This window comes from Theropithecus gelada, chromosome 3 (genome assembly GCF_003255815.1).
Source record: "Theropithecus gelada isolate Dixy chromosome 3, Tgel_1.0, whole genome shotgun sequence".
Lineage (NCBI taxonomy): Eukaryota > Metazoa > Chordata > Mammalia > Primates > Cercopithecidae > Theropithecus > Theropithecus gelada.
In genome coordinates this window covers 3100305-3123084 of record NC_037670.1, presented here as the reverse complement: position 1 = coordinate 3123084, position 22780 = coordinate 3100305, and the positions used below count along the sequence as shown (strand labels likewise).

General features: G+C 45.6%; 1 protein-coding gene across 4 annotated transcripts in view; it reads right to left on the bottom strand.

The window, feature by feature from the left end:
* CALN1 (calneuron 1) overlaps positions 1–22780 on the bottom strand; it is a 660470-nt gene that overhangs the window by 324229 nt on the left and 313461 nt on the right. For all 4 annotated transcript variants that reach the window (XM_025379137.1, XM_025379134.1, XM_025379136.1 and 1 more), the window contains one exon: positions 9437–9580. In XM_025379137.1, the coding sequence (XP_025234922.1) occupies positions 9437–9580 (144 nt within the window). The remainder of the gene's footprint in view (positions 1–9436; positions 9581–22780) is intronic.

Sequence of the window (22780 nt, the reverse complement as noted above, 5' to 3'; positions counted from 1 at the left end):
AATGAGCACTGCTTAGCATTATATATATTATATACCCTTTCTGTCTTCTACGAGATTGGAAATGAAAACAGAAAAGTCATATTAATGTGACTTATCAGCACAGGATACATACTCTTAATGAATGGGCAATTGAAAAGGGGATGATGGGGACAGGAGGGCTGACATTGGGGACACCACCAATATCTTTCATGTGACTCAGGCCATGATTTTGTTCTCAGGCAGCTCAGCAGTTTGTCTCAAAACACACCATGAGTGAATCCTGCCAACCATAAAAATAAGGAAGTTCACACATAAGGGCCCGAAATAAATCCTTTTTAAATTTAACTGAACTGAATAAAATTCACCTATCCAGGCAGTGGCAAACCTTGAAAACAAATTACAAATAAGTTGAGAAATGAGAATGAATTTCCAAACTCCAACACACATGCTAGAATTGCATGAGATTCTACATCTTTGAGGAACAGAAGGTAAATCAAGGAGGAAGAGGGCAAGATCTTCAACTGTTTGAAAGAAGGACCTTTGTTCTCCTCGCAGAGGAGAGGTGGGCGCGGGTTGGAAGAAGAGAGAATTGCATTAGGAAATGTGAGCGGGGCTGGTGCAAGGGCCTTTGCGCTGCTGAGAATGTTTCCTGGTTCGATTGTTTCAGGAAAGCATTTGCAAAGTTAGCTGGATTCACTCCAGATGACCCAGTAGTGTGGTTTTGAAAGTACTGAGAATGCAGAAATCAACTGAAGACATCCCTTAGGTCTTGAGGATACCAAGCCTTTATTCCCCAGTGAATGTTGCAGGAAGCTCTGAGATCAGCCAAACAGCTGCTTGTGTGGATCACAGAACTAAGGGGAACACATAGGGTGTAGCCCAGCCCACAGCGACTTCAAGAAGCCATTTTTCTCAACTTGCTTCTATAATTCAGCTTTGGCTGGGTGTGGTGGCTCATGCCCATAATCCCAGCACTTTGGGAAGCAGACGTAGGAGAATCACCTGAAGCCGGAAGTTCAAGACAGCCTGGGCAACAAAGTGAGACCCCCTGTGTCTACCAATAAAAATAAAAATAAAATAAACAGAATACAGCTTTGGAGACAATTTTTTGAGTGACTTTTGTTTTTCTTTTCCTTTTTTTGTTTTTGAGGCAGTCTCACTGGGACACCCTGGCTGGAGTGCAATGGCACAATCTCGGCTCACTGCAACCTCTGACTGCCAGGTTCAAGCAATTCTCCCGCCTCAACCAGCTGAGCAGCTGGGATTACAGGAGCCCGCCACCACGCCCAGCTAATTTTTGTATTTTTAGTAGAGACGGGGTTTCACCATATTGGCCAGGCTGGTCTCAAACTCCTGACCTCAAGTGATCCACCTGCCTCAGCCTCACAAAGTGCTGGGATTACAGGCATGAGCCACCTTGCCAGGGCTTTGAGTCACTATTTTGTCAGCCAATCCAAGGATGATACATAACTAATATGATGCATAGGAGGAAAGTTGATTCCTGACATGCAAAGGACACCTTGGGAATTGGGCTTAAAGGGCTCAAGGAGCCTGGTGGAAAAGAACTGCAGGCTTCCAGAATCAGGGCTGATGCAGAGATCCTGGCCCCCAAAAACAGGCATCCAGGAAAGGCGGATCTTGGTCCTCAACTGGTGCTTGGTAAAAGTCACCTTAGCTGCAGAGGCTGATGGAAGAGAAATGGAACAGTGACCACAAGAGAACAAAGAACTGAGTTAAAGTTCCAAGAAATAACTTTTGCAGTGATGAGCCAAAGAGGAGACCCCAGGCACTGGGCAGAAGTTTGGGCTTTTTGTGTATTTAACTCTGAATAGTTCAGGCTGGGCCCAGTGGCTCACATCTGTAGTCCTGGCTCTTTGCGACACTAAGGTGGGAGGATCCCTTGAGGCCAGGAACTTGAGAGCAACCTGGGCAACAGAGTGAGACTTCATCTCTGCAAAGAATAATAAAAAACTTAGCTGGGTGGGGCAGCCTGTAGTCCCAGCCATTTGGGAGGCTGACATGGGAGGATAGCTTGAAACCAGGAGTTTGAGGCTGCACTGAGCAATTACTGCATACTGCTGCACTCCAGCTTGGGCAACAGAGCAAGACCCTGTCTCTACAAAAAATAAAATAAAATAAAATAACTCTGAGCAGTTCAGCCCATTTGGCACACACATGTGCATGCAGGCGCATGCACACACACACACACACACACACACACATACACACACAGCCAGTCCCACCACTGAGGGCAAACTGGCTACAGGCCAGGTGAGCAAGCCCAGACCCTCCTGCCTGCCTTCCATTCTGTCCCCTGGAAATGTCTGGCTGGATCCGTGTCCAGGAAATCCAGGCGAGATCCCTAATCCAGGGAGATGACTGTTCCATGTGCAGCCGGCAAGGCACCCCCCTCCCAAGGAGCCACCTAATGAAAACCTCATGTGTCAACTTGGGTTGCACAGACAAACCCAGGCTAATTCCAGCCGGGCCTCGTGCCGAAGGTATGACCTCACTGTCGGGCAAAGCGGCAGGGACCCCAGAGAAAGAAAGATTGGTGTGTGGGCCAGACCTGCTTCTAATCACAGCCAGCTGGATGGATAGAGGCACCGTTGCCATCCCGCCTGCCCAATACCAGGGTGTACAGACCAGGAGGCATGATCATCCTATAGCAAAGAATCCTAAGCTTTGCCCCAAACACTCCTTTTTCTTTTTCTTTCTTTTTTTTTTTTTTTTTTTTTTTTGGCATCATCCACATACTAGGCTGGTGCGATTACTTTGCACCAACCTAATAAAAATCTCTGCCGTTCCACATGTTCCACACCAAAGAGAAACTTAATTAGGTAGGCTCGAATCTCCGGAGGATTCCCAGTTACAGAAGCGAGGAAGGAAGGATATAATTAGAACCTAATTTTTTTTTTTTTTTTCTTAACAGAACAGCTCAAAAGGTCCCACTAAGAGAAGGACAATTAAATGCAGTCATTCCATCCATAACCAGAACCTGGTACCTGAGAAGTTTCACTCATTGGCAAAGTGAAATTGGCAAAATACCTTCAAGACATGCACTTCAACCTCAGACTGGGCATTTTTCATTTAGCTCTTTTCACACTTAGGGATTGTATAAATTTTGTGGCGGCAATGCCTGTAGCCTACAATGCTGCGTATTTTCATGGATTTTGTACTAAATCTTTTGTAGGCAACAAAACAAAACTTCAAGGAAGCTGAGCTTCAAAAATAAATAAATGCGCTTTTACCTGATGGGTCACCATGAAATAGTTGATGACTTGAGTTTTTGTTAAAGGAATGAATAGAAATCCGCTGTGAGATTTGCTCAGAAGTTCTGCTTTCGGCGTTGGTAGCTGAGTATGATTAGTTGCAAATAAATTGGTGAAACTTGAAGTCTCTTAAATCGCATCCCAGATGCCTGAGCCCTGATGAGCTCTTTGAACAATATCATCACATAAAGCCCTAAGGGACTCCAAGCTCTCATGAAATCAGGGAAAATTTGCAATAATCTAAAAATTTCCCCACAAGCTGGGGTCCAATGCAAGAATATACAAACAAGCATGAACTTGGGGCTGAAGACGCTTAAATCTTTTTTTTTGTTTTGTTTTTTGGGGTTTTTTTAGAGACAAGGGTCTAGCTCTATTACCCAGGTGGGAGTACAGTGGCGTAATCATAGCTTACCGCAGTCTTGAACTCCTAGGCTCCAGCAATCCTCCTGCATCAGCCTCAACAATCCTCCTGCCTCAGTCTCCCAGCTAGCTGGGATTACAGATGTGCACCACTATGCCCAGCTAATTTTTTCTATTTTTGCAGAGACGGGTTTTCACTATGCTGCCCAGACTGGTCTCAAATTCCTGGCCTTAAGCAGTCATCCTACCTTGGCCTCCCAAAGTGCTGGGATTACAAAATGTGAGCCACGGTACCCAGCAAGATCCTTAAATCTTATAGGAATAACTCTCCCACAATTATAGGAATAACTTCCAGACATAACCAGGAATAATACTCTACAAGAAAAATAAGCCCTTCCTGTGTGTAAAGAAGTTGCTAATTGCTAATTCCATTCACATTTAGTCCATTTGATTCGGATTTTTGTTTGTTCGTTTGTTTCTTTAGACGGGGTCTTGCCTTGTCACCCAGGCTGGAGTGTAGTGGCGCAATCTCAGCTCACTGCAATCTCTGCCTCCTCGGTTCAAGCGATTCTCGTGCCTTAGCCTCCTGAGTAGCTGAGATTACAGGCACGTGCAACCACACCTGGCTAATTGTTTTGTATTTTTAGTAGAGACGGAATTTCACCATGTCGGTGAGGCTGGTCTTGAACTCCTGACCTCAGATGATCTGCCCGCCTCAACCTCCGATTACAGGTGCGATTGACTAGGTTTTATTACAAGAGTTGTGTGAGCAGAATCAAAGACCCAAAGCCTTCTTAGTTCCAGAAACAGACGTACAGGTTAAGACTTTTCTCATTTTAAGGAGGAAACTTTTTTTCCTCTAAATGTATCTCTGAGATAATGATGGAAGTCACTGGAAGTAAGATCTTGCTGGAAAAGGTGTGCTTTGCTCCAGCTTTTCAGAAATATCTCTAAAATATAAAGCAAGGTCGAATCAGGCCTACAAAGACATGGTGAGTCACCAGCAATCAGAATTGGGAGAACAAGCTGGGAACCACTCATACAACTGAATACCCTGGATAAAACATCTCTATCCTGAACCAGAAAATAAACGTCTACAGCTGCACTTGGCGGTTGGCCCTAGGGTCCATTCACCATATGGTCACCCTTATTATCATCCTCCCAACAAGTCCAGCAAGATAACAGGCGAGAACCATGCTCTTGCAACTAGCCTGCAGGCCGAGCAAACATCTCCTTATCATAACCTTGGTCTGTTCTTCCAAAGAGACTTCCTGCCCATCTCCTCTGTCCTTGCTTCTTGGTGTATATCTCATGCTCAACCTAGGGATGCCAAAAGCCCAATCCTCTGGTGCCCAATGCCTAGAATTAAGCTGCTTTTCAGAGGGGAACGGTGTGTGTTAACAAAACAAAACAAAGAGGCCTCCTTCCTAGACCTTTATCTAAGGCAAGATCTAGCTGGTTTGGGATAAAACTTAGAGTTCTGGAGTAGGGAAGAACCTTAAAGATAATCAAATCTAGTCATTTTTCAAAGCTTATTTTATTTTATTTTACTTTATTTTTGAGATGGAGTTTTGCTCTGTCACCTAGGTTGGAGTACAATGGCACAATCTTGGCTCACCGCAACCTCCACCTCCTGGGTTCAAGGGATTCTCCTGCCTCAGCCTCCTGAGTAGCTGGGATTACAGACATGTGCCACCATGCCCGGCTAATTTTGTATTTTTGTTAGAGACAGGGTTTCTCTATGTTGATCAGGCTGGTCTTGAACTCCCGACCTCAGGTGATCTGCCCGCCTCGACCTCCCAAAGTGCTAGGATACAGGTGTGAGCCACTGTGCCCAGCCCATTTCTCAAAGCTTTTTAAACATTATGAGGGCTGGGCGCGATGGCTCACACCTGTAATCCCAGCACTTTGGGAGGCTGAGGGGGGTGGATCACTTGAGCTCAGGAATTCGAGACCAGCCTGGCCAACATGGTGAAACCCCATCTCTACTAAAATACAAAAATTAGCCAGGCGTGGCAGCGCACGTCTGTAACCCCAGCTACTCAGGAGGCTGAGGCAGGAGAATCGCTTCAATCTGGGAGATGGAGGTTGCAGTGAGCCAAGATCATGCCACTGAATTCCAGCCTGGGCATAAGACAGAGTGAGACTCTGTCACAAATTAAAGAAACACTACAAGGTTGTATTTTTTCCAGCGAGGTTGTATGCGGAAACTCAGTAAATAGAAAACAGACATAAAACAAGCTGTTATGTCCATACAGTGGAATAGGAATATGGCCATCAAAAGAAATGAAGTCATGATAAATGCTACCACACAGGTGAACCTTGGAAACACTATAGTAAGTGCGAGAAGCTACTCACAAAGGAAGGCAAATTACATGATTCCATTTATAGAAAATGTCCAGCAGAAGCAACCACAGAGACGGAAAGTAGAGAAGTGCTTGCGTAGGGCTTGGGGAAATACGGGGATTGAGAGGTGACAGCTAAGAGGCGCAAGGTTTTGTCCGGATGCAGTGGCTCACACCTGTAATTCCAGCACTTTGGGAGGCCAAGGCGGGCGGATCACATTGTCAAGAGATCGAGACCATCCTGGCCACCATGGTGAAACCCCCATCTCTACTAAAAATACAAAAATTAGCTGGGTGTGGTGGTAGGTGCCTGTAGTCCCAGTTACCCAGGAGGCTGAGGCAGGAGAACCGCTTAAACCCGGGAGGCGCAGGTTGCAGTGAGCAGAGATGGCGCCACTGCACTCCAGCCTGGTGACAGAGTGAGACTCCGTCAAAAAAAAAAAAAAAAAAGTGAGATGCAAGGTTTCTTTTTGGAGCAATGAAAATGTTCTAAAATCGACTGTGGCATGTGTTGCACAAATCTGTGCATCTAGCCTGGCCTGGCTGGCCTGGCGGAACCCCTACATGCTCCTCCTGGATGAGCCCGCCAGTCACCTGGATATTGAGACCATCGATGCCCTGGCAGATGCCATCAATGAGTTTGAGGGTGGTATGAAGCCAGTCAGTTCTGACTTTGGACTCATTCACCAAGTGAGGTCCTGGCCGGGTGTGAGGCACAGCAGAGAGTGTCTAGGTGGTTGGGTGGAGCAGTCATGGCGTATGAAGGGGCGTAGTACTTGCTTACTGAATTAAGACAAGGGGCTCAGGGTGTAGACACAGGTGGCGAGGACCAGATCTTATGGCTCTACCTATGGGGCTACTTTGAAAGCCTTAACTGAAACACTTCATGTCTTCAGTAGCTACTTGGAGATGTTAACCAACTTGGGATTACTGAGCCAAATGGGGCAGAGAGTTGGGTAGAAAACAGGGTGCTTTTGCTACTGGTCCCAAGATCCTTCAATCCAAAAACACGATTCTGCTAAGAAGGGTGTGGACTAGATAGGGGACTGCCACAGTCATCAGAGAATAAGCTGCAGGTCATTTCTCTGAAGCTTTGGAGAAGATGGAAGTTGGGTAAAAAAGAAAAAAAAAAAAAAAAGAGGCTAAGAGGGAAGCCTCTGAACAGATCTGGACAATGGGAACGTCCAGACCGAAGGACTTGACAATGGGAATGATACAGTAGCTCCAGCTCAGAAGGCTCCAAAGCCTGCAGGTTATGGTATCCTTGGGACAGACCATCCCAAAGAACTTAGAGGCAAGGAGGCAGTCTGCAGACATCGGCGTGCGGGGTAGGGCAGGAAGATAATGCAGTTTTCTTCCTAGAAGCCCCTTCCATCAGTCTGCTGGGCAGGAATGGGGACAGTGACTGGCCCAGGATTAAGTCTAGGATTTGTTTTCCAGGTTGCACAGGAAATGCGGGTCTGTGGGAAGCAGAGACACTGACTGGCCTGGAGACATCCTGGCCAACAGGGAACACCTCAAGTCGAAGCTGGTACATGGGAATCCCCAGCTCACCAGAAGGACGCACAACATGTGAGCCCTCTGGTCTTGGGTTAGGACCTCTGTCTGGAGACCAACAGCTGCTTCCCACTGACTAGTCTCTCGGACAACATAGAGAAGTGGTTGCCTAGGGCTTGCGGGGACAGGGGGATTGGGAGGTGATGGCTAAGAGACGTGAGAATCCTTTTTGGAGTGATGAAGGTGTTATTTTATTTTCCTTCAACTTTTATTTTAAGTTCCAGGGTCTGTGTGCAGGATGTGCAGGTTTGTTACATAGGTAAACGTGTGCCGTGGTGGTTTGCTGCACAGATCAACCCATCACCTTGGTATTAAGCCCAGCAGCCATTAGCTATTCTTCCTGATGTTCTCCCTCCCCACCCCCAACAGGCCCCAGTATGTGTTGTTCCCCACTATGTTTTCATCATTCAACTCCCACTTATAAGTGAGGAAAAGCACAGGTATCTTGGAACCTAAAATAATATACAATTTAGGCCAGGCGCGCTGGCTCACACTTGTAATCCCAGCACTTTGGGAGGCCAAGGTGAGATCAGGAGATCAAGACCATCCTGGCCAACATGGTGAAACTCCATCTCTACTAAAAACACAAAAATTAGTCAGTTGTGGTGGCGGGCACCTGTAGTCCCAGCTACTCTGGAGGCTGAGGCAGGAGAATCGCTTGAACCCGGGAGGTGGAGGTTGCAGTGAGTCGAGATTGTGTCACTGCACTCCAGCCTGGGCGACAGAGCGAGACTCCATCTCAAAAATAAATAAATAAATAAAATACAATTAAAAATAAAAATTAAATTAAAATAAGATAAAAATGTTAAAATAGACTTGTCATGAAAACAGAAAAAAGGTGAGAACATGTGGTGCTTGGCTTTCTGTACCTGTGTTAGTTTGCTGAGGATAATGGCTTCCAACTAAAATCCGTTGTGGCATTGGTTTTACAAAGCTGTGACTCTCCTCTGGCTACACTGGGACTACACTCCCGCAGTGCGGCAGCACTGCTCCCGAGGCCCCTCCCCTGCCCCTCCACCTGCGTTAGCTGCACTCTTAACTACAGCAGGACAGTTACCTGTCTGTTTCATATCCTCCTTCCAGTTACATTTGTCCATGTCTGGACTTTACTGGCTGTTCCCTGCAGCCCATTGCTGGTGAACTTTTCCTGCCTGTGATGCAGCCAGAGACACTGAGGATTAGCCCAAGAGCCCAAGCCCAGGCTCTAGCCCATGCAGGAGCTTAGGATTCTTGTTTGAGGGGTTTTGGTGATGTTGGAGGAAGATCCCGCCATCTCCATTCCTTTTTGCTTCTAGCTTGGAGCTCTGGACCAAGACCAGTTTTTAAATAATTCCTCAACAATGTAACTTTTAGATCTGCGTGACATCTACAAAGCATCCAATAAAGAAAGAGGACACAAACAAAAAAAACCCTGTGCATCCACTAAGCACCCCTGAATTGTACACTTTAAATGTGTAAATATTAGAGTGTGTGAATTCTATCTCAATAAAGCTGTTATTTAGAAGAGGAGGAGGAGGAAGAGGGGGAGGGAGAAGAAGAAGAAGAGGAAGAGGAAGAAGAAGGAGGAGGAGGAAGGGGAGGAGGGAGGAGGAATGGGGAGGGAGAGGAAGATGGGGAGGGGGAGAGGGATGGGGAGGGGGGAGGGGAGGAGAAGGAGGAGAAGGGAAATAAGAAGGTGCTATAACTGCTCCACCAGCCAGGCTTCTTTCCTTGCCCCATCCTATAGTGGCCCTGAAACAATCTCTACAGGGCCCTAGAACTCTATGGAAAGTTACCAAAAAAGCCTGTTCTAGTCCAGGTTTCTGTTTCTCAAATGTAAACCAAGTCTTTGGAATTAAAAGTGCAAGGCCCTGCATAAATCCGACGTCTCACTGATGAGACCAGGGCACGTCTCAGGGGAGAAGCTGCTTGTACGGGTCTTACCGTCCATGTCCAAGCGCTGCATGATGATGGCCAGCTCCACCTCACTTGGCATGTACCCCAAAGAGCGCATGGCCATGCCCAGCTCCTGCTTGGAGATGAAGCCGTTCCCATCCCGGTCCAGAACCCGAAAGGCCTCTCGGATTTCTACAATGGAAAAGCAAAGAAAGTCCAGTGGTCACATGGTTGGCTTTATTGCACTGCAGTCATTGGTGATTGTCTACCGAGAACTCCTAACTGCTTTACAAACAGTGATTTGTTAAAACTCTTTAATCAGATAAAAGGGAAGACAGAAGAAGAACATAAGAAAAGAAACAAAGAAAAGAAAAAGGAAAGAGAAAAAAGGAAATGGAAGGGAGGAGAGGAGAAGAGAAAATGAGAAAGAAGAGAAAGAAAAGGAAAGGGAGAAAGGGAGAGAGAAAAAGAGAAAGGTGGAAGGGAGAGTGGAAGAGAAGAATGGAGGGAGGAAAAAAGAGAAAGGAAAAGAAAAGAATGGAGGGAGGGGGAAAAAGGGAAGAAGGGAGGGAGAAAGGAAGGAAGAAAGCAAGGGAGGGAGGGAGGAAGGAGGGAAGTAAGGAGGAAGGAAGGAAGGAAAAAGGAAAGAAGAAAGAAAAAGAAAGGGAGGGAGGAAGAACGGAAGGAAGGCAGTCAGACAAAAGAAGGAAAAAAGAAAAAGAAAGGAGGAAAGGAAGAAAAAGAAAAGAAAGAGAAAGAAAGAAAAAGAAAGAAAGAAAGAAAAAAGAAAATGAAAAGGAAGGAAGGAAGTAGGGAAGGAAGGAGGGAGGGGAGGGGAGGGGGAGGGGAGGAGGGGGGAGGGGAGGTGGGGGAGGGGAGGGGGGGGAGGGGAGATGGGGGAGGGGAGGAAGGAAGAAAGGAGACAGCTGGACCTGAGCATCCTCCAACTCTGTAGGAGGCACACGATTAGATGGTGGTCCCAGCAGAGAATCATGTTAACCAAGGACACTTTCTGAGCAAAGATGAGGATTTGGTTTCAGCTGTGAGGAGAAAGCTGCCTCTTAACTGCAGTCCTCAGGAGGAAAGGAGAATGCAGTTCCCCTCTGCAGGCATATTTCAGATCCCTGCAGCTGTAGGAGCTGTGCAGAAAGCTCTTTCAGCCTCATAGGAGGAGAAGGGTTAAGTACCCTGCTGTTTGTATCTCATTCTCCTAATTTACAGGTGTTTTGTAGCTATAAACAACCTCAGATCAATAAGAGCATCATGAAAACTCAAAAGACGCCTTTAATCACTTTGTCCCTGGGCTAGCAGAGAACTCGACTCTGCTGTCAGTAAGGGCTGTTTCACCTGGCAGACAATCTCCCCTCCTCTTCCCCTAAACCAGAGTTGCTCTAAATTCCACCTAAAGTCCCCTTCTCCAGAGCCACTGCAGCTGTCAGTCCTGGATTGGATGTACAACACAAGGAACTGGAGGTCACAGTGTGAAGATGAAAGGTTCATTAATTGTTTCTGAGCACACCAGACCTAGAGCAGCTTTGACTTTTCATCAATAAACGAAGTGCAAGCCCAGACATGTCAGCTGTCATTATTCACCATGCCACGCAACTAGTATTGACTTTCTATCATGTGAGAAGCACAGTATTAATAAATACTGAGAAATAAAAATGATCCACCAGGCACTGGGGTTCTCCCACTCAGCCTGACTCCACTCAAGATGGTAAGATGCATGCAGAAACTTTCTATCGCTCTTCAAATGCATACAAGCCCCTTGACTCTGACTCATTTACTTATTACCTCACTGAATATCTTGCCATGCCCTGGCATGGTCATTACCACAAACTTGGTGACTTAAGACAACAGAAATCTATTGTTTCATAGTCTGGAGGCCAGAATTCCAAAATCAGCAACATTAGATCACAATCCTGATGTCAGCAGAGCTGTGCTCCCTGTGAAGGCTCTAAGGGAAAATCTATTTGTCTCTTCCAGCTGCCAGAGGCTCCAGCATTCCTTGGCTTGTAGCCCCATCACTCCAATCTCCACCTTCTCCTCTTCTGTCTATAAATCTCCCTCTGCCCTGCTCTTATAAGGACACTTGTGTTTGCTTTTAGGGACCACTCAGATAATCCAAGATAATCTCCCCATCTCAAGATTCTTAACTTCATCACATCTTCAAAGACTTTTCTGTAAGGTAACATTTATAAATCTCAGAGATTAGGATTTGATATCTTTGGAGGCTGCTTTTCAGATTGCCACACTATTGCTTCCAGTGTTTTTGCCCGAAACATCTTCCCTTTTTCTTTCCTTGCCCAAAATTATATCCATCCTTCAAGGTCAAGTGTGGATGCTAAAGTGACTCCATCTTGGATGCTAATCTGCCCTGTTGACTTCTGATAAACTCTAATTCTGGGAATGCCTTTTCTATTTTATCTACTGTTCCTTGTGTAAGACCGTGTACTTACCATACATCCTGCCCTTAGGCAGACTCCTGCCTCTCCCTACAATTGTCCTACACATTCCTTCCCTATGGTATGTAAGTCCTGGGTCTGGTAGGTGATAGGCCAGGGGGATCCACCATCTTGTCTCACCAACCCGCAAGACACAGGCATAGGGTAAGTCCCTATTAAATGTTTCTTTCTGAGAAGCTAGACATGCCAGCCTCTTTCTTCAGCCTCTCAGCTTCCTCGGACTTTGGGAGTAAGTTTTCATGGACTTGCCCACTGCAAAACACCAAAGCAGGGGTCATGGATTCCACAAAACTGTCTTTGCTCACCATAGCCAAGTTATCTCCCTTTCTGCTGACTGTTCACAGCAGGTCATTCATTCCTTTCTTGTGACATCCAGCATACTCCATCTAGAAATACTACGATTGGCTTCTTTTCTGAGCGGTAAGCACCTCCTACCCTTCTTTCATCTTAATGCATTCCCTGCCCACACTGTAGGAGGCGCTAGACAGATAGCTGTTCAACGGATGATGAGTCTGAATGGATAAGAATCATATATTAGTAGTAAATTCATTATCAATACTAATGCAGCATGCTGAATTCTTTCTGTGATGAACTGTGGGCTCCAGCAGAGAGGAGACCAGCCTGTGCACCAGGACCCTAGGCTTCCAGCCAGGCGTATTAGCTAATTAGGTCTGCGGCCAAACCCTGGAGGCCTCAGTTTGTTCATGCGTAAAATGAGCTGTGCTGGCTGCAAGGATCCCCCAGGTCCTCCAGCCCTTCTTTCTATGAATCTGTGGACATCGTTAAAGTGGTTAAGCGAAGAACAGGAAGCCTGTGTTCTCTTACATACCCTATTAATCTGCTATTCAACACCTCCTCCCCTTTCTTTCCATCAATGGTATAGAAACAAATTTTAGTCCAACCCAAATTCTGAATCAAGGCATTTGTCTGCATTTTGAGCTTTTCCCATCAATGAAATATGCTCAAGGTGACCTAGAACAGCCATATGTTTTCCTACCAAGTCCCGACAGGTCTGGAAGGAGCTTGGAGCCACTGCTCAGTTTGAGGTCATGGCGCACTGTGCTCAAGGACACTGGAGTGGAGGACATAGCCTCATGTGGCCTGAGCTCGGATCCCAATTGCCAAGGATGGGAAGATGCAGGGACCAGGCCTCCCAAAGTGAGAGTCAGCCCATGAGGCAGCCAGCACCAGCGCTGCCCTTCAAGCTGGTGCAGGCTTCCCCCTCAGCCTCAATTTCCCCATCAGAAAAATTGGGCTAGGTCTGATCTCCTTCCAGCCTCTATAGCAGGGTTTTACATGGGAGCCAGGACATACGAGACAACAGTAGGAAATGTCAGAGGATGACAAGGTCTGCGGCTACAGTCACTGGATAGCCAGTTGTAAGTTAGCCTTGCTCTTAGTTCTCTGGACCGCTCCTTCCCAAGGCATCTCCCTTTCCCTTTCCTTCTGACTCAATCCTGAACTCGCTGGGCTGCTGATATGGCTGGACAGGGTGGGTTCCTTTCATTGGCAGGCCTTGCTCCTGCGGTCTCCCTGTATGTCCTAGACCTTACGGGTGAACATCAACCTACATCCTTACACTGGACGACACCCCACCGGGCCCTAGCTGGTGGTGTTTGAGAACATGACCTGGAAATGAGGACCTGGACAGCTGAGCCTTTGGACTTCCGGGTTGCCCCACCTTTGGGGCTACTGGATTTAGCAAGTCACACTATAGATGGAGGTCACTCCAGAACTTCCCTCCGCTAAAGGGACCTGCTCCTTTGAAGCCTTGAATGCCTATGGCTTACTCTGTAGTCTGGAGCAAGGCTGGCCTCTTCCAACCAAGCCCAGGACAAGGCAGGCCACACATCAGCTCAGGCTTCTATTTTCTGTGGCATGCAGGTAAGTAAGACAAATCTGTCCTTCTTTATTCTCTATTTGCATAGGGAGCTCCTGGCTCCCAGGTAGAGAATTCGTGTGTGTGTCTGTGTGCGTGTGTGTGTGTGTCTGTCTGTCTGTCTGCAGAAGCAGACAAACCTCACTAACTTCTTTTTTTTTTTTTTCAAAATAGCAGAAAGAGGAAAAAAAAAATACAAAACTAGAAATCCATAATAGGCACCTCTGGAGATTTAATGTTTCTAGGGTAAGGAAAGCCCAGGCGAACCAGAGGCTTATTAGAAGGAAATGGGTCTTGCAGTCTGGGAGAGACATGTGATGTGTGCCTCATTTTATTTTTAATAGCAGAACAGGGTGTGAAAAATATGCCCATAAAACCCGCAGACACATTGGAACAGGCAGGATCCCTCTGGCTCTAGGAGGACGGCTCCCAGCGTTGAGTGGGCTTTGGCCACTTTCCCATCCTTGGGAACTGGGGACCACAGATCAAGTTTTCAAGAGCAGCCAGTAATGTTGTGTGCTTTTCACTGAAACGTACTCCTTTTCTTTGGGCCAAAGTCTCTGGTGCTTCAGGGCTCCGTGAGCATGCTGTATCTTTGGTCTTTAATTAAATTTTACTCCTCCATCTCATGCAACACGTGCACGTTAGACAGTAGTATGCCAATTTTAGCCACCTCCAAGACGTCTTTGTGGGCCACAGAAGTGCTGTCTGCAATGGTGATAGGAACCCGTCCAACTGTCATTGTGTGCTGTATGAAAGGACATGTGGCAAGACACATCATCTGAAAGAAGGACTCCAGTCTCCACACGCATATGGAGTCGCCCAGAATCAAAGTCGGCGTTCCCACAGGGATCTGAGCCCCTCCTCCCTAAAGGAAAGCAGGGAATCTTGAGCCAAGCAAGGACTTGGAAAGAAATAATCCTGTTATTCAGCCCAAGAGATTTACTTCTCATTATGCTGGTAACTTTTTTTTTTTTTTTTCCTGAGACAGTCTTGCTCTATTGCCCAGGCTGAAGTGCAGTGGTGCCATGATAGCTCACCGCAGCCTTGAGCTCCTGGGCTCAAGGGATCTTCCTGCCTTGGCCTCTTGAGTACACACCACTATGCTTGACTAATTTTTTATTTTTAATTTTTTTGTAGAGACAGGGTCTCACTGTATTGCCCAGGCTGGTCTTGAACTCCCAGCCTCAAGCAATTCTTCTGCCTCAGCCTCCCAAAGTGCTGGGATTACAGGCATGAGCTGGTAACTCTTTTCTTTCTTTCTTTCTTTTTATGTTGGAGATATGATCTCGCTGTGTCACCCAGGCTGGAGTGCAGTGGCATGAGCTCGGCTCACTGCAACCTCTGCCTCCCTGGTTCAAGTGATTTTCCTGCCTCAGCCTCATGAGTAGCTGAGATTACAGACACTCACCACCATGATGGCTAATTTTTGTAGTTTCAGTAGAGACGGGGTTTCACTATGTCAGCCAGGCTGGTCTCGAACTCCTGACCTCAGGTGATCCACCTGCCTCAGCCTCCCAAAGTGCTGGGATAACAGGCACGAGCCACTGTGCCAGGCTTTCTTTTTTCTTAAAAAAAAAAAAAAAATGTCTGCATCAAGACCTAGCGCCCTCTGAGAATCAGGCCTCAGCTCCACGATGCTTCCTAATGACACAGCCCATTCCAGGCAGGAACAACGGCAAAAGCACAGCTACCGCGGGGCGCAGACTCATTTCTCAGGCAACAGATAAAGTCCAGACAGCAGCCAGCATCGATATTAGTTGGCTGATGTTTGGCTTTGAAGAATCAGGTGAAATTTACAGTACTAATTTGCCACCTCACACTGGTAATGAAGACAACAATTTTTCCTATCTCAGTATGTGCACGATGCAAAATCTGCTTGTTCTCCACAGAAATATATCTTCAGGAAGATTGTGGGTCTTCACTGCATAAAGTGATGGCTCTACTAACAAAGAAGATGCTTTGTGAGGATACATGGCACTGAGACATTGCAAGACTGGAGAAAGATGCGGTTCAGCAAGGCTAGGCAAGACAATTATTTAAAAGCAATGGAAATGCACCAGAAAATGTAAGATACAAAACTAGAGTTATTTATGCAAAGAAAGAAATTGGGCAGAGACTGAGCCTATGACAAAGAGATTTAGAAGGGTTTTCACCTTCTCGAAGAAAGGTAAAAAATGAATAATTACAGATGATTAATAAGCCATTCATTCTGCAAAGAGTTGCTATTTAGTTATATGTCAGTTGCTGTGCTAGGATAGATAAGTAGCAAAAGAAACTTTCCAGGCTGCAAGAAATCTGTATTACAGTTGAAGAGACAGAGAGGTGACCAGACGTTCATAAGCAAGAATGGCAAGTGCTATAATCCAAGTCTGCACAAAATCCCACGGAAGTCGATATGTTGAAGGGACAACTCTGAGGAAGGGTTGTTGGGGTTATGCTTGAATCTTTTAAATCTCAAGTCTATCAAGAGAAGGGCAAACGGGCAGGGGTGGGAAAATGTGGCAAGACACGAGCATGTCTACAATTCTGGCTGCCTGGTGGGTGGAGAAACGGGAAACACTGAGAAATGAGAGTGGAGAATTGCACTAGGGTGATGCTATACTTTGGATGTTTCCACTGTTGAAATTTGATCTCCACTGTTGGAAGTGGAGCCTAATAGGAGGCCTGTGAGCCGCGGGGGCAGATCCTTCATGAATAGATCAATACTCTCTCTGGGAGGAGCGGGAGGGGTCGCATGAGTCCTCAATTAGTTCCTGCAAGAGTTGGTTAAAAGAACCTGGCACCTCCCTCTCTCTCTCTTGCTTCCTCTCTTACTGTGGGATCTTTGCATACACTGGCTCCCCTTTGCCTTTCTCCATGGGTGGAAGCATCCTGAGGTCCTCACCAGCACTCAAGCAATTGCTGGTGCCATGCTTCTTATACAGGCTGCAAAACCATGAGCCAAATAAGCCTCTTTTCTATATAAAGTATCTAGCTTCAGGTATTCCTTTATAGCAATGCAAAACAGACTAAGACAGGCAGTATTGCAACAGGCCTTCAGAGCCATCTGGGCTCCACCCTGCAGGCCAGGGGTTGGCAAAGGATGGCCTGTAGCCAAGCCTAGCTCACCACCTTTTTTCACAAATAAAGTTTTATCGGAACACAACCATGCTCATTTGTTTCTATATGTCTCCACCGGTTGTCTATTATCTCCTGATTTTGTGCTACACCAGCAGGATGGAATAATTGTGATAGGAACTGTGTGGCCCACAAACACTAAAATATTTATACTCTGGACTTTTCTTTTTAAAGTGTGTGACCCTTTCATGTAGGCCACAGGGAGCTCCCAGTGGTTTTAAAATATGTGTTTTTAAGGGTGAGATTTTTAGACTAAGAGCTCAGGCATCAGGGCGGCTACTGCTGGAGTGACAAGAGATAAGAGGCTGTCACAGAGTCTGAGGGGAAGATCATGAGCTCAGAGCTAAGCCAGCATGGTGGCAGAGGACACTGTGGAAAGAAGGGCTTGAGAGACTTTTCAGAGAGAGAGTGGATGGTGCTCAGGGAGAGTTCAGATGTCAGAGTCTGGGAGAGGGACGATTTGAAAGACAATGCTGGAGGGCCGGGCACAGCGGCTCACGCCTGTAATCCCAGCATTTTGGGAGGCTGAGGCGGGTGGATCACTTGAGGTCAGGAGTTTGAGACCAGCTTGGCCAACATGGTAAAACCTAAGAAAGAAGTAAAGTAAAAGTAAAAGTGAAAGTAAAATAAAAGTAAAAGTAAAGACAAGAAAAGAAAAGAGAAGGAAAGGATAGAAAAGGACAGGACAGGAGAGGAGAGGAGAGAGGAGAGGAGAGGAGAGGAGAGAGGAGATAAGAGGAGAGGAGAGAACACTGTAGTTTATGTGACAGCATTAACAACACACAGTTCAGGAGGGACTGCAATCTGTCTTGGAGGGAGGAGCGGTTTGGCCACACTGAGGACAGGTGTCTGACTGATACCCTGGTGGTTGCTTCTAGTGAGCAGCTGCAAATATTTGACAAGAGTTTGGAGACAGGTGATGCTGAAAATATGACAAGAATGGAAAACGGGGATAGAATGATGATCACTGCATAGAAAATGCTGGTTTAATCCCAGGGAGGGCTTTGGTGTGAATGAGTTCTAATTTAATTATAACCTATCCGTCTGCAAATACGACCAATTGACTTCAGTAGTTAGGAGACACAGAGGTGAAAGGGACAGAGCTCTGAAGGCAGAAGGAAGTGTGCTAGAAAAAGGAGATTGGGGCCAGGCACGGCGGCTCATGCCTGTAATCCCCGCACTTTGGGAGGCTGAGGCGGGCACATCACCTGAGGTCAGGAGTTCGACACCAGCCTGGCCAACATGGCAAAACCCCATCTCTACTAAAAATACAAAAATTTGCTGCGCATAGTGGCACATGCCTGTAATCCCAGCTACTCGGGAGGCTGAGACAGGAGAATCACTTGAACCTGGGAGGCAGGGGTTGTAGTGAGCCAAGATCGTACCATTGCACTCCAGCCTGAGCGACAAGAGAAAAAGGAGGCTGGGCATGCAACAGGAGCTCAGAAGTGTTCCCATTTTTAGTAATGTGGGACATTTTGGACATTACATTATATATGGTCATTATACTACATATATAGTATTATATGTATAGTATAATATATATAATATAAATATATGGTATAATGTCCATAATGTCCTACATTATTATATACTGCATAGTATATATTATACATAATATACAATTATATAGGATATATTAATGTATAGTGTACAATATATACCATATATAATATACAGTGTATAATAATAACATGGGACACAGAAACAAGCCACTTAGATGGAAGGGTAGATACACTGCTGCTTTGGATAATTCACTCTTTTTTTAGCTTCATCATCTCCACCGGGAATTTTTTTTTTTTTTTTTTTTTTTTTTACTTTTTCATGGAAAGATCTATTTTAATTTAATTTTTAATATTTTTAATTGAGGTCAAAAATATAATTTACCATCTTTACCATTGTTAAGTGTTCAGTTCACTCATGATAAATACATTATACATATACTTTTTTTTTTTTTTTTTTTTTGAGACAGAGTGACTGCCGTACAGGCTGGAGTGCAGTAGCGCGATCTTGGCTCACTCCAACCTCCATCTCCTGGCTTCAAGCAATTCTCGTGCCTCAGCCTCCCAAGTAGCTGGGATTACAGGTCTGTGCCACCGCACCAGGCTAACTTTTGTGTTTTTAGTAGAGCCGGGTTTCGCCATGTTGGCCAGGCTGGTCTCAAACTCCTGGCCTCGTGACCTGCCCACCTCAGCCTCCCAAAGTGCTGGGATTACAGGCGTGAGCCACCGTGCCCGGCCATATACATTCTTTTTTATTTCCATCCCCCACCTTCTCTCCCCTCCTTCCTTACCTCTGGTAACCAGCAACCTACTCTCTATTTTCATGAGATTTTCTTTTTTTAGCTCCCATATATGAATGAGAACATGCAATATTTTTCTGTCTGTGCTTTACTTATTTCACTTAACATAATGACCTCCAGTTCCATCCATGGTGCTGAAAATGACAGGATCTCATTCTCTTTTATGGCTGAATAATAGTCCATTGTGTATATGGACTACAACCTGGTTTTTATTTTTCGGGGCACATTTTAAAAAGGGATTATGACTCCTTAGGTGATTTGTTATTTGAGATATGACTGCATCCATTTCAATAAATAGTCTTTGAACGTGCCTCTATTCCAGGCTCAGACTTGAGAAGAAGGCTCAAGTGAGACATGGCAGAGGCACGCCTGAGCTGAGCCCAGTCCTGAAGACACTTCCCGCTTTTGTTTGCTGAAATGGAATCTTATTTCACAAAGCATTTTAGGCAGTTTCGAGGACTTAAATGAGACTAGCCTGAACAACATAGCAAGACCCTGTCCCTGTTTTTTTAAAAAGGCTTAAATTTTACCTAAGGGAAAAACACGCACAGGAGTTGGAGGGGAGAAAGATGAAATCGAAATCTGTGAGGAAATACACAGGAAGGAGGTGAGACTTGGAGGCTGAGAGAGGCTGAGGCTTGGAGGAAGCATGGCGGAGAGGCCCTTCAAAGAGGGCACAACAGGGTAGGGAAGCAGAAGGAGACTGAGTTGGAGCTCTGGGCTTCTGCTGGGTGGCGCCCTGCAAAAGGGCACAGCTAGCACTAGTGGCCAGCCATACCTCCAAGTTAGCTGCAGGTATTAATCTGGAACTAGTCACTGCATCTGTGCTGTAAGATGAGCATCCAGCGTTGAACAGGACTCCTGTAAATCTGTAAATTCTCCAGCCCAGATTCACGTTGGCCAGCTACCACCCAGCTGTTGACCAAAAGAGCCAAACTCTGTGAAATATTTAAAGAGGTTTATTGTGAGCCAATATGAATGATCATGGCTGGGGTACAGTCTCAAGAGGTCCTGCGAAAGTGCCCAAGGTGGTCAAGTTATAGTTTAATTTTATAATTTTAGGGAGATAGAAATTATAAGCAAAGACATAAATCAATACATGGAAGGGGAACAGTGGGGGTACTGACAGGTCATAGGAGGATTCAAAGATTTTCTGAGGCTGAGTGCAGTGACTCATGCCTGTAATCCCAGCACTTCGGGAGGCCAAGACAGGAGGATCATTTGAGACCAGCAATTCAAGACTAACCTGGGCAACATAGTGAGAGCCCATCTCTACAAAAAATTAAAAACCAAATTAACCAGGAGTATTGGCACACACCTGTAGTCCCAGCTACTAAGGAGGCAAGATGGGAGGATTGCTTGAACCCAAGAGTTTGAAGCTAAAGTGAGCTATAATCATGCCACACCTAAGAAGTCAGAAGAAAGGAATGCTCGAGTTAAAATAAGGGGATTGTGGAAGCCAAGGTTTTTGTTAAGTAGATGAAGTCTCATAGGTGGCAGCCCTCAGAGAGCATGTGATGCTATACCCGTCAGGCTGGATTTGGTATTTTATTACCTTAAGATACTGTTTGGTCAGTCTTACAATCTGCATTTTAATCTTAATGCAGGTCAGTTATGCCTAAACTCTGACAGGGAGGGGACATAACAAGGTGTGTCTGACCTCCCTTCCCATCATGGCCAGAATTCAGTTTTTCAGAGTGCTCTGGGGTCCCCTTGGCCCAAACTGGGGTCTGTTCAGTTGGTTGGGGGCCTAGGATTTTATTTTTGGTTTACATTGCTTAAGAATGAGTCACTGTCGGCCAGTCATGGTGGCTCCCACCTGTAATCTCAGCACTTTGGCAGGCCAAGCTGGGCAGATAACTTGAGGTCAGGAGTTCGAGACCAGCCCGACCAATATGGTAAAACTCCATCTTTACTGAAAATACAAAAATTAGCCGAGCGCCAGTAATCCCAGATACTCAGGAGGTTAAGGCAGGAGAATTGCTTGAACCCAGGAGGCGGAGGTTGCAGTGAGCTGAGGTCGCACCACTGTACTCCAGCAACAGTGCAACACGCAGTCTCAAAAAAAAAAAAAAAAGAAAAGAAAAGAAAGAATCACTGTTGACCCTGGGAACAGGCAGGAGAAAGTGCTGGGGAAAAACGTGCACAGGCCCAGTGCTCAGGGCTGGTGGGGCACTGATAGGATGAACCTACTGTGCATCTCAGATGTCCCCGCATGCCACACTCCTGACCTTTCTCATTACCTCATGGCCAAAACCACATTTTTAAATTAAAATGTGAATCTGACTCCTTCCCTAACTGTCATTCTGAAAGAAGGGCATTTTTGTAACTTATTAAGTGGTGAAATTATACCAACAAAGACTACCTCAGGTTATGAAAAATCATTTCTTTCGTGGCCAAAATCACATCTTTAATTGAAAAATTAAGTCAACTACTTCCCTATCTAGCATTCTGAAAGCAGAGCATTTTGGTAACTTTATGAGGTGGTGAAATTCTACTGACTAACTAAAGAATCCCAGGTCATGAAAAGTAATTCCTTTCTTCAGCTAGAATGGCACAAGATAGTCAGAAAGCTAGGGGCATTTCTAAGGGTTTAAGAACTAGAGCATAAAGTTAATCTGTCCCCAAACGTTACACCTGGACAGATTAAGCTGAATCGATTTTAGCATGCCAGGTAGGTTAAAACTAATGGAAAATTCCCCAACAGTGAAAGAACAAAGCAAATTAGAACAGAAACAAACAAGGAAGCCCAGCCCGGCCAGAGATACTGAATGCTCCAGGCAGGGCCGAAAGGAAAATGAGTGGATGAGATTTAAATATGTATGAGAGTGATAATCACTGGAGGGTCTCCATACAAAATGACAAATGAGAAAATTCTCAGGGCTGACCCCTCTGGGCAGATGACAAGTGAAGTGAGAAGGAAGGGATCTCGCATTGGTGGAACACATCAGTTCCATTTGCCTGGAGTGGTTCTAGACTCCACTGCTAGGTCATCAACAGCTGCAACTCCAGAGGATCAGTAAGGCAACTGCTCCTCCAAAAAAGCTTGAAAAACTGTTCAGAATGGGTTTTAAAAGTCAAAAGACATATTTCAAGCAGTGTCTATGTTGTGATCTTATTTTAATAAAATAAAAATGATACATATTTTGGAAGACTGCAAGAACGGACCTCAAAATATTAACAGTGAATTTTCTGTGGGGTGAGATTACAGCTGATGTTTATTTTCTTTGCTTATCGGTATTTTAAAAGTCTCTGTTATAAACTTGCTGTATTAGTCCATTTTTACACTGCTGATAAAGACATACCCAAGACTGAGCAGTTTACAAAAGAGGTTTAATGGACTTACAGTTCCACATGGCTGGGGAAGCCTCGCAATCATGGTAGAAGGTGAAAAGCATGTCTTACGTGGTGGCAGAAAAGAGAAGAGCGAGGACTTGTGCAGGGAAACTGTCCATTTAAGAACCATCAGATCTCACAAGACATATTAACTATCACAAGAACAGCACAGAAAAGACCTGACCCCATAATTCATTAACCTCCCAGTGGGTCCCTCCCATAACATGTGGGAATTCAAGATGAGATTTGAGTGAGGACAAAACCAAACCATATCACTTGCATTATATGTT